The sequence below is a fragment of the Balaenoptera acutorostrata genome, chromosome 1, assembly GCF_949987535.1.
Source record: "Balaenoptera acutorostrata chromosome 1, mBalAcu1.1, whole genome shotgun sequence".
NCBI lineage: Eukaryota > Metazoa > Chordata > Mammalia > Artiodactyla > Balaenopteridae > Balaenoptera > Balaenoptera acutorostrata.
This window is the reverse complement of record NC_080064.1, coordinates 76,634,753-76,648,228: the sequence shown is the minus strand read 5'-3', so window position 1 is coordinate 76,648,228 and position 13,476 is coordinate 76,634,753. Positions and strand designations below refer to the sequence as shown.

Sequence of the window (13,476 nt, the reverse complement as noted above, 5' to 3'; positions counted from 1 at the left end):
GCCTGCCTGCCTCACGCCCTCTGCCCCTCTGCTTGGCTGCTAAACTCTTTTACAGGGCCCACACCACATTCAGCTTACCTCTTCCGTGATCATAATCATCCCCAGGAGCCGTCCAAGTCAGATTGATGAGACTGTCCCCTTGGATTTTTGCCTTCAGGTCAGTGATTTTACAAGGCGGAAAGAGATCAGGTATGGGAGCCTTTGGAACATTGGAGGCCACAAATGAACCTCCCGAGGACGTTCTGCTGAAACACACTTGCTTGCCTTGAAGATCATCCTTATTAATTTCAGGTCTTGGTGGATTCCATTTTACTTGACCTGCATTAAAAAATTCCTCAGTGCAACGTAAACAACACCATGAAATGGCTATACTTCCCTCTGTTTTTTATTGTATTACCCTCTTTCTACTCTTTCCTTCTTTCCTCCCGCACACAAAACTTACTTTAACCATTTGTTATAAAGCTCCCAAATCAGGGGAAAAAAAGCAAAGAGAGAATCACAGTTCTTTATCTCACATATATTTATTTCCTGGATATTTAGTGGAATAGCTTTCATAATTTACTTTTTGTAAATATACTTGTACTGGAATTGTTTCTTTTCCCACCTTTTTGCTATCCTACTCTTAACCTGCCACAGGGTCAGTTTAAATACTACCTCTGCCTTAAACCTTCTCAGACTTCCTCAAGCTATCTCTTCTACCTAGGTAATACTGGGGGTTTCATTGTCTTTCCTATTTATTTCTTAATCAATTATCTGGGCCTTCAAGAATTGCCTTGTTTAATAATTCTGTGCATTTTTCTCTTTCTTCTCCATGTTTGTGTTTTGTCTTTCTTATTAGATTGTAGTTTCTCACAAAATGTTTTATGTTAGGGGTTCTAAAATTGTGTGCTTTTGAAAGACTTGATTTTCTCAATGAATGCATGGAAATCTAGTTCATGTAGCAATCCCAATTTGCTTCACATTCTTGTTGAAAGGTTGTATAAAAGTCATCCTGAAATTCTAAAAATACCCTGGCCTTCTCAATCAGTGGGGTTCTCAGACTCTCTTTTCAATAAAAATATTCTGGAATACCTTAACGTGGCATTACTCTGGTTTTACTTTCTCATAAACTCTTCTTCTTCAGCCCTTAAAATCTTTTGTCTATAAAGACAGATTGATCTTTATACCCATTAATCTGGTCTTGGGCAAAGATGAAATGAATACTTTAGCAGGTTTAAGATTAATTCAATTCACCAGTAGAGACTGTCTCTCTTGGTATCAAGGCTCATCAAGGTATAGGGGGAAGAGCATAGCTTCCCAGTGCCAAGTCAGGTGCTATCACTGTTAGTAATGTGGACCAATAACCTCTCTAGCTTCTGTTTCTCCATCTGTAAAATGGGATAATTAGGAGAATGAGCTATATTAATTTAAGTGTAACACTGAGCATAATGCTAGATATAGCAACTATACCAGTCTTCTCCTGACTTCTCTCCCTAACTCAACAAAAAGGGCAAATGAGAATAAAATAAGCTGAAATATGTAAAAGAGCTTTGGAAGCAATGGTGTCTTTTAAAGCATTTTTTCCTATTATCACTTTTGCATGAGGACATACCACATGTCTCAGAATCCTCCCTTTACTGATCACACACTCAAGTAAAGAGGACAGTGTGAAGCTTCTTAGAAGAGCTTTTCTTACTACACACCAGCACTAGGACCAGACCTGTCCTGGAACAGGAAACTTGATGGAAAACAAGTCCTGGAACCTATCAGACCTGATTCCAGCTCTAGTCCAGGACAAGTGTTCATAACTAAGATTGGTGTGGGTCTGTCTGTTCCTTGGAGTGTAATTTTTCCACTTGCTTACATGTGGGCTCAGTATGCTATCTGTTAATTAGGTTCGTCTACTATTCTCCCTAGTCTGAGCAGGAGAAGAGAGGAGGAAAAGGAGACAGTGGGCTTATGGTGATACTGATGCAGATAACAAGCCCCAAATTGTTATTTTTTGATTCTGTGGAAATGCCTATATCAGTAGAAAGAGCTTTATTATGAAATGTGTTAAGATTTATTTAAAATAATAACAAACATTTATTGAATACTTCTTATTTACCAGCAATAGCTTATTAGATGTATTTTCTTGTTTATTCCTCATAACCATCCCATGAGGTAGTTACCAATATTACCTATTTTACAAGTGAGGCAAATGAAGCACAAGAGATTACCTAAAATACTTTATTTGGTAGAAGCCTGGAATTTGAACCAGGGTGGTCAAAATCTACATTCAGTTTAGTGGTTTTCGACTGGGGGCTATGTTATTACCTAGAGGACAGTGAATGATGTCTGGAGACATTTTTAATTGTCATGACTGTGGGGGCCGCTTCTGATATCTAGTGAATAGAGGCCAGAAATGCTGCTAAACATCCTACAATGCACAGGACTGCCCTTCACAACAAAGAATTATGTGGCCAAAATGTCAATAGTTACCAAGGTTGAGAAACCCCGATTTAATTTTGTACCATTCTCTCCACAGGTTTAGTGGTTTTCACTTGATTCCAAGCCTTTTACTCAAGCCAAGGGTGTTATTATAGATGACTTACCATTCTCGATCCAGCCAGGTATGTACATGGCTCCAATCTGCTGGGGTATCCCCTTCTGAGTGTCTGTATTGACACCTCCCAGAGCCCACACTTTTACACTGTATCTACCATTTGTATCGTAAGCTGTAAAATACCTTGAATAGACACCATCATCCTTAGTAGCATCGGCACCTTGACAGGGAAATGAAGGAATTAATGAATATCCTAAAGGTAACTGGGCACTTGTATATTTCCAACTCATACGTGGATTAAATTTTTTTAAAGCAAAGATAATCCAGTGTTATCTCCAAGAGAGTTTAGGATTTGACTACGTTAAGGATGAGGTATACTTCTTTTCCGTGTGTGTGTGTGTGTGTGTAATTTCATATGTGTACATCTTGTCTTCCTGAATTGTTGTCTTTTTTTTGAACTCAGAGATCAATCATGTGCCTCTGTTACATCCAGCATAGCACAAGGTAACTACTCAGTACGTATCTGTTGAACTGAATTCAATTACTATATGTTACTGGTGAGAAAAAAAAAGTTATATGATTTTTTTTTTAATTTATGGCTTTTCGCCAGGGTAGATTTAGGAGGGAAATTCATTTACAGAATTTGTTTTAATAAGGTTACTTGTTTCACAGTAGTCAAGTTCCTTCTAAAAATAAATGTAGAATTTTCTTTTTCTCTCCCTGTTTTGACTTCTTAAATATAAAAATAATAGGTAGAATTTTCCCTTTGGGTGCAGGATAATATAGAATCTACATAGATATGGGGGTCACATATAACTATACTTTAATCCTACTCTGCTGCTTTTTAAATGTGAAAGCCTATTTCTTCATCTGTAATGTAGGGATAATATCTCCAAAGTGTGTGGTGAAGATAAAAAATGAAGATCGATCTATCTATCTATCTATCTATCTATCCATCTGTCTAATCTTCACACAAACTCCTAACACAAAATATCTATTAATTTTCCTTCTTCACCTTTTGGGGGGTGTGGAATACCCACTGACAACTCCCTAGAGTCTGAGACTTCGGGGCTTTACAAAAGCTAAAGGTAGTCCCTTCCTCATGTTTTCCAACAATTTGAAATATAGGAATTGTGGGGTGGCAGAAAGCTCCCCCAACCAGAATCCCAGTGCTGGACTTCCTGCTTCTAACTGTCCTCACCACAACTTGCCCTCCTGCTGTTCCCTGGTTGCTTCTTGGAAAAGAAAGATATGTTCTTCAATTTCTTGGGTGGTTACCTGCTCCATTGTCCAGTAATTCCAAAGTAACTGTTTTTCCATTCACTGATTCTATCAGGGCTGTGACCTTGGCCCTGAGAATTGGCAAGGCTCCTTGGTGAATCTTTGCATAAACTACCATAGGGCTAGGGAATTTGCCTGTGTCTTTGTTCATTTTAGAGGTCACTGTAACTGGAGGCAAGGTACCACTTGATGCACGGGAGGTGACAGTCAAAGTCAGGGTTTGTGACCTTGCTTGTAGGCTGTATTTCCAAATGCCGACCTAGCCAAAAAAAAAAAAAAAAAAAATGGAGACATTTCCACTTAATAACTTTAAGTGACACAGACCTGACTTCAATGCCACCTATAGGAAGAGCCCATCTAATACAAGTACATTACAAGTATATCTAAGAAGATTTTTGATACTCTCTCAGCCAAGGGAAACTTTGGTATGTTTGGACTAACTACATGGTTCTATTGCCAAGAAAATCCTAGTTGGGAAAAATGAGGTCTGAAAGTTGTGTCCTTATAGCCTTGGTTTCTCAAGAGCAGGATCAAATCGATAGATTCCTGAGGTAGAGGAAATAGTTTTCATGATGCCAAAGCTCTAGCTTCTGTGTAATTTGAAGGTTCTCCTTTTAGTACCTGGAGAAAATATCACCAACTTCCTTTTTCTTGACTTGCTGTCATACTGAGTGATTTCCACTGGATGGAGATTTTTCCTTGTTCTCTCTTTCATTCAATACTGACTCTTTTTTTAGCAACCACCCTCATTTAAAAAGCTACAATTATTCTGTAAAAATTTTATATTCTTATCAAATTGTGAGAAGGAAAAAAGATGAGTCCATACCTTGGCAGTGCCTGGGATTTGGAGGTAGGCCATTTTGATGTGTGTGTCCACTAAAAAGCCATCTTGTTTCTTTCCACTGGGATCCCAGAGAAGGATTTGGGGAGTGTCAGTTGTCCAGGTGATGAGAAACAAAGTGTCTTTCCCCACAGTACTGTCCACAATCACCGTGCCATTCAACCACTGACTGTTCTGGAGGGTTAATCCCCTGCTCTCAAGCTGTTAAGAAAAACAACTCTTTACTTTCTGGAGAATACAGCTCCCATCACATAGTCTCTTCCATTCTGTCTCCAACTCTCAGTTATCCCATTAAAAAGCCTTCAGTGATGCCTGAGTCCTTGGTTTGATATTTACGACCTATTATGATCCAATTCTAAATTACTTTTCCAGACTTAGCTTCCATAATGTTGACTCCTACACCCAAACCAGACCACTTCCCCATGTGATACTCATGAATCCCTGACTCTCTGACTATCGTACTCTCTGCTTTTCCTGGAAGTCTGTACATTCATGTCCATTTGTCTAAGCCTTACCTACCCTTCAAAATTCAATTCAAAAGTCACTTTCTCCATGAAGCTTTCTCTGATGTCCATCTCACTTACTGTGGAGAATAATCTCTCCCTCCTTTGATCTCCCATAGAATCTTGTTTCAATCAATCCTTTGATGTCCTCACATTGTGTTTTGCTTTATACCTACTGGTGTACACAGCTCATCTCACTACTAGACTATAAGCCCTTAAGGAGACTAACTGGGACTTATTTTCGCCCACATATGGATTGTTTGAATTGCAAATAACTAATTCGTGGGTGAATTATTACTGCAGTCCTTGTGAAGATAAATGAAATAAATCAATGTCCAAGGCTGATTCGTTGTCTGAAGTAGAATGAAGGAGCTGTGGAGCAGGGGTTGAGGTAGGGTAGGGCTAACCAGACTTTGTCAAAATGTGATTTTTGAGGATTATCTCCTAGATAATTATTTATGGTCCTTAAATTGATATCCATTAGAAGATAAGGTGGCCTAGTCATGGAGCCAGACTTTCTAGTTTTGTATGTATATTATGATCTGGGATGTGAAGAAAGCTAGGGGCCCTTAGATATGATTTTTATGGCAGGTGGGTAAATGAGTCCTGCTCATGTCTCTATCTTTCTCCCTTTTAGGTTTCTTAAATATAAAAATAATGGGCAGAAACTGCCTGGCTGTAAACTTGCCCTTTCATCACTTTAATTACTTTTCTAAGACACATTCCTCCCACGTCCAAACCGGGTTCTTGGGTTTAATATTCTAAATCTGAACTAAGATAACCCAAATGAGTATAATTGCTGTCTTCTTTGACTGAATAAATGCTATATCAATAGACTAGAAAGGCTATTGTTTTGAAATCTGTCATTATTTGGCTTTTTAAATTTTTTTTATTGGAGTATAGTTGATTTACAATGCTGTGTTAGTTTCAGGTGTACAGCAAAGTGAATCAGTTATACATATACATATATCCACTCTTTTTTAGATTCTTTTCCCATATAGGCCATTAAAGAGTACTGAGTAGAGTTCCCTGTGCTATATATTAGGTCATTATTTGGCTTTGACACTACATTATCCCTTTACTTTTATTCACAATAAAAGTTACAACTCACACAAGTGTGATGCTGATTGTTCACTCTCTCTAGTTTAAAGATTCATGTGAATAACTTTTACAACTATTAGAGAAGAGCATTTAAAAATATATTTGTCCTTTTTTTATTGTCCCAAGACTTTTGAAAGAAAATTTGGTTTTCTTGAAATTTTATAAGCAGAAGGGCCCGTAGAAGTTTTCTGGTTCATCTCTGGCTGAGAAGCTGAAGCTCAGAGAAGTAAAGTTCTTTGCCTGTGATCACAGTTAATGGCAGACCCATGAACAGGATCCAGGTGTCTAGACTGACAACATGGGCTTTTCACAGTACAAATCACTTTCCATCCATTATATGAAAATCTTGGCAAATATCAGGGATTTGAGGTAATGGAAAAATAGACCAAGTAATCCCTGAACAGTTGTCCCAGAAAATTTATACTGAGATGATCTACTCTGAAGAAAATTCTGAGCCAATTATATTGCTATGGGTGCTTATTAACAGATGTTAAAAAAGAATTCCTGGACCCACTATATTTTATGTTGATGGTTTCTAAGAGGAAGTCACTTAGTATTGTTTCCAAACAAGAAACACTAATTGCCTTGTTTAAATGAATAGTGTTGCATTTTAGGAATAATGTCTAATATCAGGCTGAAACGTCTATTTTAATTTTAATTCATTACTAGAAGAATGTAGAACTTAAAACTTTTAACCATTAAACTCCCCATCTTGGCTATGGTTATTTATAAACATGAAAAACCAAGGAGGAAGAACTCTGACCTGGATGGAACGCTGGGAGACAGCTCCATTTCCTGATGAAAGCGCCCCAAAAGCATCCATGAGGCCATTGTTCTGAACCTGATCTGAAGCATATGTCTGTAAACCTCCTAAAATGCAATTACATTATCAGAAGTTATTTTCTAGAAAACAAGTATTTGCAACATTTTAGATATTGTTAAGATAACAAAATACATATTATATTGTGTTATTAAAGTACTAATAGATTAACATTAAATAGGTGTCCAGATTAACTCAGAATCTGATACTAACTTTTTAATCCTATTAAATAATAGCTTCAGCAACATAGTCATTTGGCCACTTCAGCTCTCTGCAAAGCAGTCAAGAATCTCCGACAGACCAAAACTAGTAACATAAATCTCGTGTTTTAAAGGTCATGCACTTTCATATGAGTCATTAAGCCTTACTGCAAGTGTATTGATTTATTCTTATTTAAGACATAATCTTAGCAAGCTTGACTTTCAAGTTTTCTTCTAAATCAGAAAGAGAAATATGTATGTTACAACAATAAGAAATAACAACTGACAGGGGACAGTTATAGAAAAGTATTATGTGTAGTAAACAGGAGATGATATACCAGGCCATGTAGTCTTGAGCTATTTAGAATAGGTGTAACTGAGATAGTTGATGTGAAAGCACTTTTAAACTGTTAATGACATCCAAAATCTAAGGAGAGTATTTTGGTCATCCTACTGGTACTTCACCCAGATCCCCTTATCTAGGCTAGCACATCTCTCCCCAGCTGCTCTAAGTGATAGATTAATGGCATATAGCTGCCTCCTATTCAAGAAAATTGCTTTACCTAATGGGGCCACCCTAGCTAAAGACATAACATGCCCCCTTACCCCTGCCCTGCCCTGACAGTCTATAACCACTGACTGATGGACACAGTGGTACAAAAGGTCAGCCTTCTCTTTCAATATTGTACCAAATCTGTGATGCAATTCCAGATCCAGAGCCCCCTGTGGCACCAGGCTTTGGCTAGCCTCTAATTTCACATCTGTGCTTAGCTTCTTCCCCTGCCTGATCTTACTCCCTACTCTCCCTTTCCCCTGAGAGCTCTCCCTCTATAAATCACATGCACTTAAATCCTTTTCTCAGGCTCTGCTTCTAGGAAACCCAGCCTAAGACAGGTAGTATTAGGAGCAAACAGTTCTGTCATTTTATCTGGCTTAGATGGCAACTCAGCATAGTAATTGATATCCATAATGCTGGCTCTAAGTTAAAAAAAATTAAAAAAATAAAAACCTACTCTGCTGAAGAAGCCAGGTTCAGATGGGATAATCTTAACCATATGTGTATGGAAGGTAGAAGCACAATATATGAATGTTTTACAAAGAAACTGTATTATATTCTATATTTTCAGAGTGACCTTCTGTTTAGTTCAGCAGGCCCTTTGCCCTTCCCCTGCTATTTCTTGTTCAAGCCCCAATTCAGATGTCACCTTCCTGTAAACTCCTTCTTCCCCAGATAAAGTCTAGGCTCCCTTCTTTGTGCTCATTGTACCCTCTATTACTAATAGAGCATTTGTATCATAGTATTATATACTGAGTGGCTTGTCGTCTGTGTCCCCTGGGTCTCTTGGCCAGCTGCCAACTGGAAGTGAGCGGTTCCTGGCTAACCGATTAGATTCTTTCCAGTCCTTATAAAGTGTCTGGGAAGAGAGTCCCAAGTTCTCCCTAGAGTGCTGTGCTGGTCCCATCTTCTCCAGACTGCCCTAATCCTAGAACCAAGGCTTTAAAATAAATGAGTGGAGTCAGTTCTAAAAGTCATTTGGGGGTAAAGGCAGCTAGTTAGTCCATAAGGTAACCCCATCTGTCCCTATCCCACCCTTCCCCTACTCCCCAGTGCACTGGAGCTCACAGTCCAGTGGAAGAGAAAATACAGTAGGACTCAGCAGGTCATCCTTCACCTGTCATTTTAGACAGCTCCTCTAGTTCCTGTGCTGCAGATGGCCCTAGGGCGACTGTATGGATGATGACTCCGCTTTGTTTCACCTTATTAAAGCATGAGCTTATAGTGTTGTCCTCCCCATCGGTCAGTAACACGATTTCAGATCCATCTGTTGGGTATTTCTTCCTAATCACCTAAGGACATAATTCAGGCATGAGTTGTCATACTCAGGGTAGCCAAAGTGTTTGGGAAAACTGCAGTTAAAGGGAATGAGAAGAGAAATTCCAGAGGGAATAAACAAAAGTGTCTAGGAATGGTCAAATATCTCTCTGTCTTGCAATGATACAAGACCATGGAACTTGACAATGGTCTTTTCTCTGGGTTAGCCTGTTGCAGAGAAGGCTCAATAAGGTGGAATGCAGTCAGTTCCAGGGATGGAAGCACTAAGCAGAAAAGAAGGTTTTTCTGGTTTCTTTCACATGATCTCTCCTTGACAGGCTTTCAGAGGTTCCCAGATGCCTTCAGAAACTACCCTCATTTAATGGGGATAATACTGAGGACTAATATATTACTATAATAATATTAGACTCGGGGCAGATTTTAGCTTGTATGATATTCACCAGTCTTACCTTAAGCTGTTTATGGCTGGCCTTGGTTCTGATTAGTCAGTCCCCAGGTCACATGAGTTATTAAAAATTTTAATATCCCCTATGATTAAAGCAAAACATTTTGTTCCTATTAATCCCCAGTTCCTAGTTGTCCTATGACACCTATGTCTCAACTATTCCTGGTAGACACAGCTTTTTACATGGTATAGAGAGCATATGCTTTATGCCAATGTTGGATAAGATTATGATAGAAGGAAAATTAGATTAAATAATAATGTTTATGAAGAGGAAGGCAAGAGTTCACTCTTCCCTTAAAAAGAGTGGAAGGGAGACCCAGAAGTAGAGGAAACAAGTAATCAAACCTAAGTAACTCCCCTCTCTGGACCAGACTCTCAGGAAGGGAAGGCTCTCTTAAGTAGGTTGAAAGGGAAGCTGAGATCAGAGGAGACTTCCACCCCACTTCTTTTGAGAGGGGGCTGCCCCACAAGGGAAGAGAGCAGAACTGTGATTGCTGCCATGTGAAGAATTCTGGAGCCCAGGAGCCTGTCAGCTGTGGCTGTAGCCTCAGTCTGACCAAGCTGCAGGGCCTGAGAGGCCAGAGAAAGGGCTCAGTTTGGATTCCCTTGCCCCACTCCCCATCACTGCTATGTGTCATGGAAAACATGCAGAAGTCTCCATGTATCCATAGGGGAAATGGATGGCAGCTGACTTGAGAGTTGGCAGGCAAGAAGACAGTTTATCTTGGCATAGAGGCTGAGGGGTGTACAGCCTCCCAAGGGCTGGATGCAGGACATGGGGGTGCTCAGGGATCTGCTCAAACAGTGAGAGCCAGAGTGTGGTGAGTCAGCTGGGGAAGACCAATGGGCCCTGATCAAGCTAAGAAAACAAGCAAAGCCCAGTGGCCACAGCTCAACCGATACCACTGCCAGACCTGACCAGGGTCCTGCCCCAGGGACTAGTGGGGAAATTGAGACAGTGCAGGATCCAAGGCCCTTTACCTCATCACCCTGAAGTCACACACAAGCTCCTCCCACGCCATACCCGGGCTCTGTTGGGCATGAGGAGCATCTAAATTCCAATTGTGTTCCTCACATACTCTCTCACACCATCGGAGTGGAAAATACAGAACCAGAAGTTCCCTCTTCACCACCAGGCCATCTGGCATTAGTCATTTCCCCTCAGGTTTTGTATAGCAGGAGTTTAGTATGACATGTCAGTTTCCCTCCCTTACTTGCTTCTTTAATCAAAGCATGGGTGAGTGGCAGAAGCAAGAGAACCCAAGTGCACAGGCATCTGGAGAAGGGTTTTGCAGCTGACTGCGTACACAATAAAAACCACTTTTAGGGAACTGACCTTCAAAGTGGAATAAAAGGGCCAGAGGGACAGACTGCATAACGGAATGGTTGAGTCCGCTGTCAACATGAAACAGTGTGAGCTGAAAACTAAATGTTCCTGCTGCTGCCTTGGAAATCAGGAACAGCCCCATTGATGTGTTACGCCCCAAGCAGACAGAGGGCAGACTTTCCCAAGACACTGCCTAGATTCTGAGACCTTAGACCAGCCAGCTTCCTTCAGCCTCTTATTCTTTATTTCATGGACCTAAATAGCCTCTAAATAAATATAGAAGATTCTATTCTATATTTGGAGCATTTAAGCATCAGGTGTAATCAAATAACTCAATTTAATTTTTTTTATTGAGAACCTCCTATAGAAAAGATATTGTGCCAGCAGCCTGGGAAGTTAAAAGATAATTCCTATCTCTGAAGAAGTTTTGTTTGAGCAAAGGACATGACAGGAAATAAGACAGAAGAGTCAAAAGTCGTAAGAGATGTTTAAAAAAAAATAGAAAAAAGTTCATAGGATTCAGAAGGAGAAACTCTGTACAGTTGAAATGATCAGGAAAGATGTCAAGAAGTAGTAGTGTCTATGACGATGTGTGAAGAATGAGTGTGATTTGAGGTACAAAGGACGAGGAGAAATTACTCTAGATGGGGAGCTGGCCCAGCAAAGGTGTGGAAGCTGGCTGGCAAGGGCAGGTGATCTAATTTGCTTAAACATAGAATATCTGGGAGAGACTCCTGAGTACTTGAGCCTGGAAAGGTAGGTAGGGGCTATATTATAAAAGAACTTAAATATTAGTTAGAGAAATTTTACTTAGTTTTGTTGAAAATGGGGAGAGATTGATGTCTAAGTAGAGGGATGACATGATTGTATGATCAGATGGGATCTTTGGATACACCCCCAATACAATTAGAGTTACAGTTCCTAAGTCCTCCTATTTCAATAAATACACTTTTTTTTTTTCCCCAAAAAGGAGGTCCTATATACCCAGAAGTTTGGAATGTTAAGCTACCTCAATATTTAACCATAACTCAGAGTTGACTTTTTTCTTCATAGAAGATAACCTCTTAGATCCCTGTGTACCTTTCTTCATAGCAGTCATTAGTGTATGATTATACACTTATTCATGTGACTATGTAGTTAATGAATCTCCCCCCAATAAGATTATAAGCTCCACGACAGCAGGTGTGGTATGTTTGGCCCTCGTGGTATTCTTAATGTGTATCACAGTGCCCGGCATGTAGAAGTAACACCACGAATGTTTCAAAGGCATGCAGAAAAGCATGAATGCACAGATGCAGAAAAACACAAAAGCATGAATGAATTAGTTAACAATAGCTTTGGGGGCCTATGTTGTTGCATCATTTGAACCATTGCTCTGCAATTGGTTGTCTAATTCAACTAGACACTAGGCATGCATGGAAACACTGGAAAGGGGAATTTCTTAGGAGACATAAATTGTAAACATTGGCAAACTATGATAGGGCAACTTGTCTCACAGTAAATGCTGATTGAATCCCAGAGCAGATGGACGTTCCTCCTGAGGCCGCTGTGGGTAAGCTTCTGGTAAGTGTGTCTCTTTCAGTGGCACTGTTTATCTGTACAAGTTCACTTTTTACATAGGCAGCACTGTCAAACGTCACCATCCCAACCCAGGACCCTTGCTCAACCGTCTGCAGAAGGAAAAGTTTGCCTGCTTGATTCAGTCGTTTAAGGCGGTCACCAATCTGAATGGAGAAGCAGAAGAAAAGCAGTCAGGTTGGGTTTAGATGGGCAGACTAAAAACAGAACAGGCTAGAGTGAATTTGGAAGTGGCTGCCTCAATGTAGAGTAAATGACAATAAGCTTACTCAAGGCAGATCCTTCTATGGAGGAAAATTTCTCCTTTATATTTAGTAGTATCTTTGGATAGGATTATTTTGTATAAATAGCCCTAAAAGATAAAGCTGGATTTGGCTTTAGTTCAATCATTAGTTCAATACTCTAGTAATACTTCTATAAACCTACATATGGTCAGTGAAACATAAAAAATGTTAATTCTATATAATCCATCAGATCTTTGCTCACAAATTGAAGGCTAATTTAATTTGGCAAATGAGACACTTGATGCTGAATTTTTGTTGAATAAAGTTGAGGTGGTGGGCAATTCTGATGGAAATGTTATTCTTGTAACTGTTCTGACCCTTGGGGTTGTGTTTATTCCCAGCCAGCTCCAAGTTGTGGTCCAGATCATATCATATACAAATGTGAGACTACCATCCAGAAGACCAAGACTCACTGAACATACCGTCATGCTTCCAGACTTATCAAGGACTAAACACACAATTCTTTGTCCGATCTGCAACAGTGAGAAGGTGGGCTTGGGTGGCTGTGTTGTCATAGGAGTGGTTTTCTTAAAGTCCTCTGAATCTTGGATCACTTCCCATGTGCTTCGGAGATTGCATTTTCTGTTTTGCTGGTTTGGGGCTTCTTTATTGTGGTTTTTTTCTGTACAGAATTCAACCACCTGAAATTGTCAATAAAATGATATAGATAACAGTAAACTACTTGTTAAAATCTTTAATAATTGGATTAAAATATTTTAAATGTAGATTTACATTTAT

General features: G+C 39.6%; 1 protein-coding gene across 1 annotated transcript in view; it reads right to left on the bottom strand.

Annotated features, from left to right (window-relative positions):
* Nucleotides 1-13,476, bottom strand: part of CLCA1 (chloride channel accessory 1) — a 37,817-nt gene that overhangs the window by 1,152 nt on the left and 23,189 nt on the right. Inside the window, exons 6-13 of the mRNA XM_007173053.3 lie at nucleotides 13,161-13,379; nucleotides 12,373-12,600; nucleotides 8,944-9,118; nucleotides 7,014-7,120; nucleotides 4,632-4,847; nucleotides 3,803-4,064; nucleotides 2,574-2,744; nucleotides 79-318 (exon numbers count right to left, since the gene is read on the bottom strand). Coding sequence (XP_007173115.2) covers nucleotides 79-318; nucleotides 2,574-2,744; nucleotides 3,803-4,064; nucleotides 4,632-4,847; nucleotides 7,014-7,120; nucleotides 8,944-9,118; nucleotides 12,373-12,600; nucleotides 13,161-13,379 — 1,618 coding nt within the window. The remainder of the gene's footprint in view (nucleotides 1-78; nucleotides 319-2,573; nucleotides 2,745-3,802; nucleotides 4,065-4,631; nucleotides 4,848-7,013; nucleotides 7,121-8,943; nucleotides 9,119-12,372; nucleotides 12,601-13,160; nucleotides 13,380-13,476) is intronic.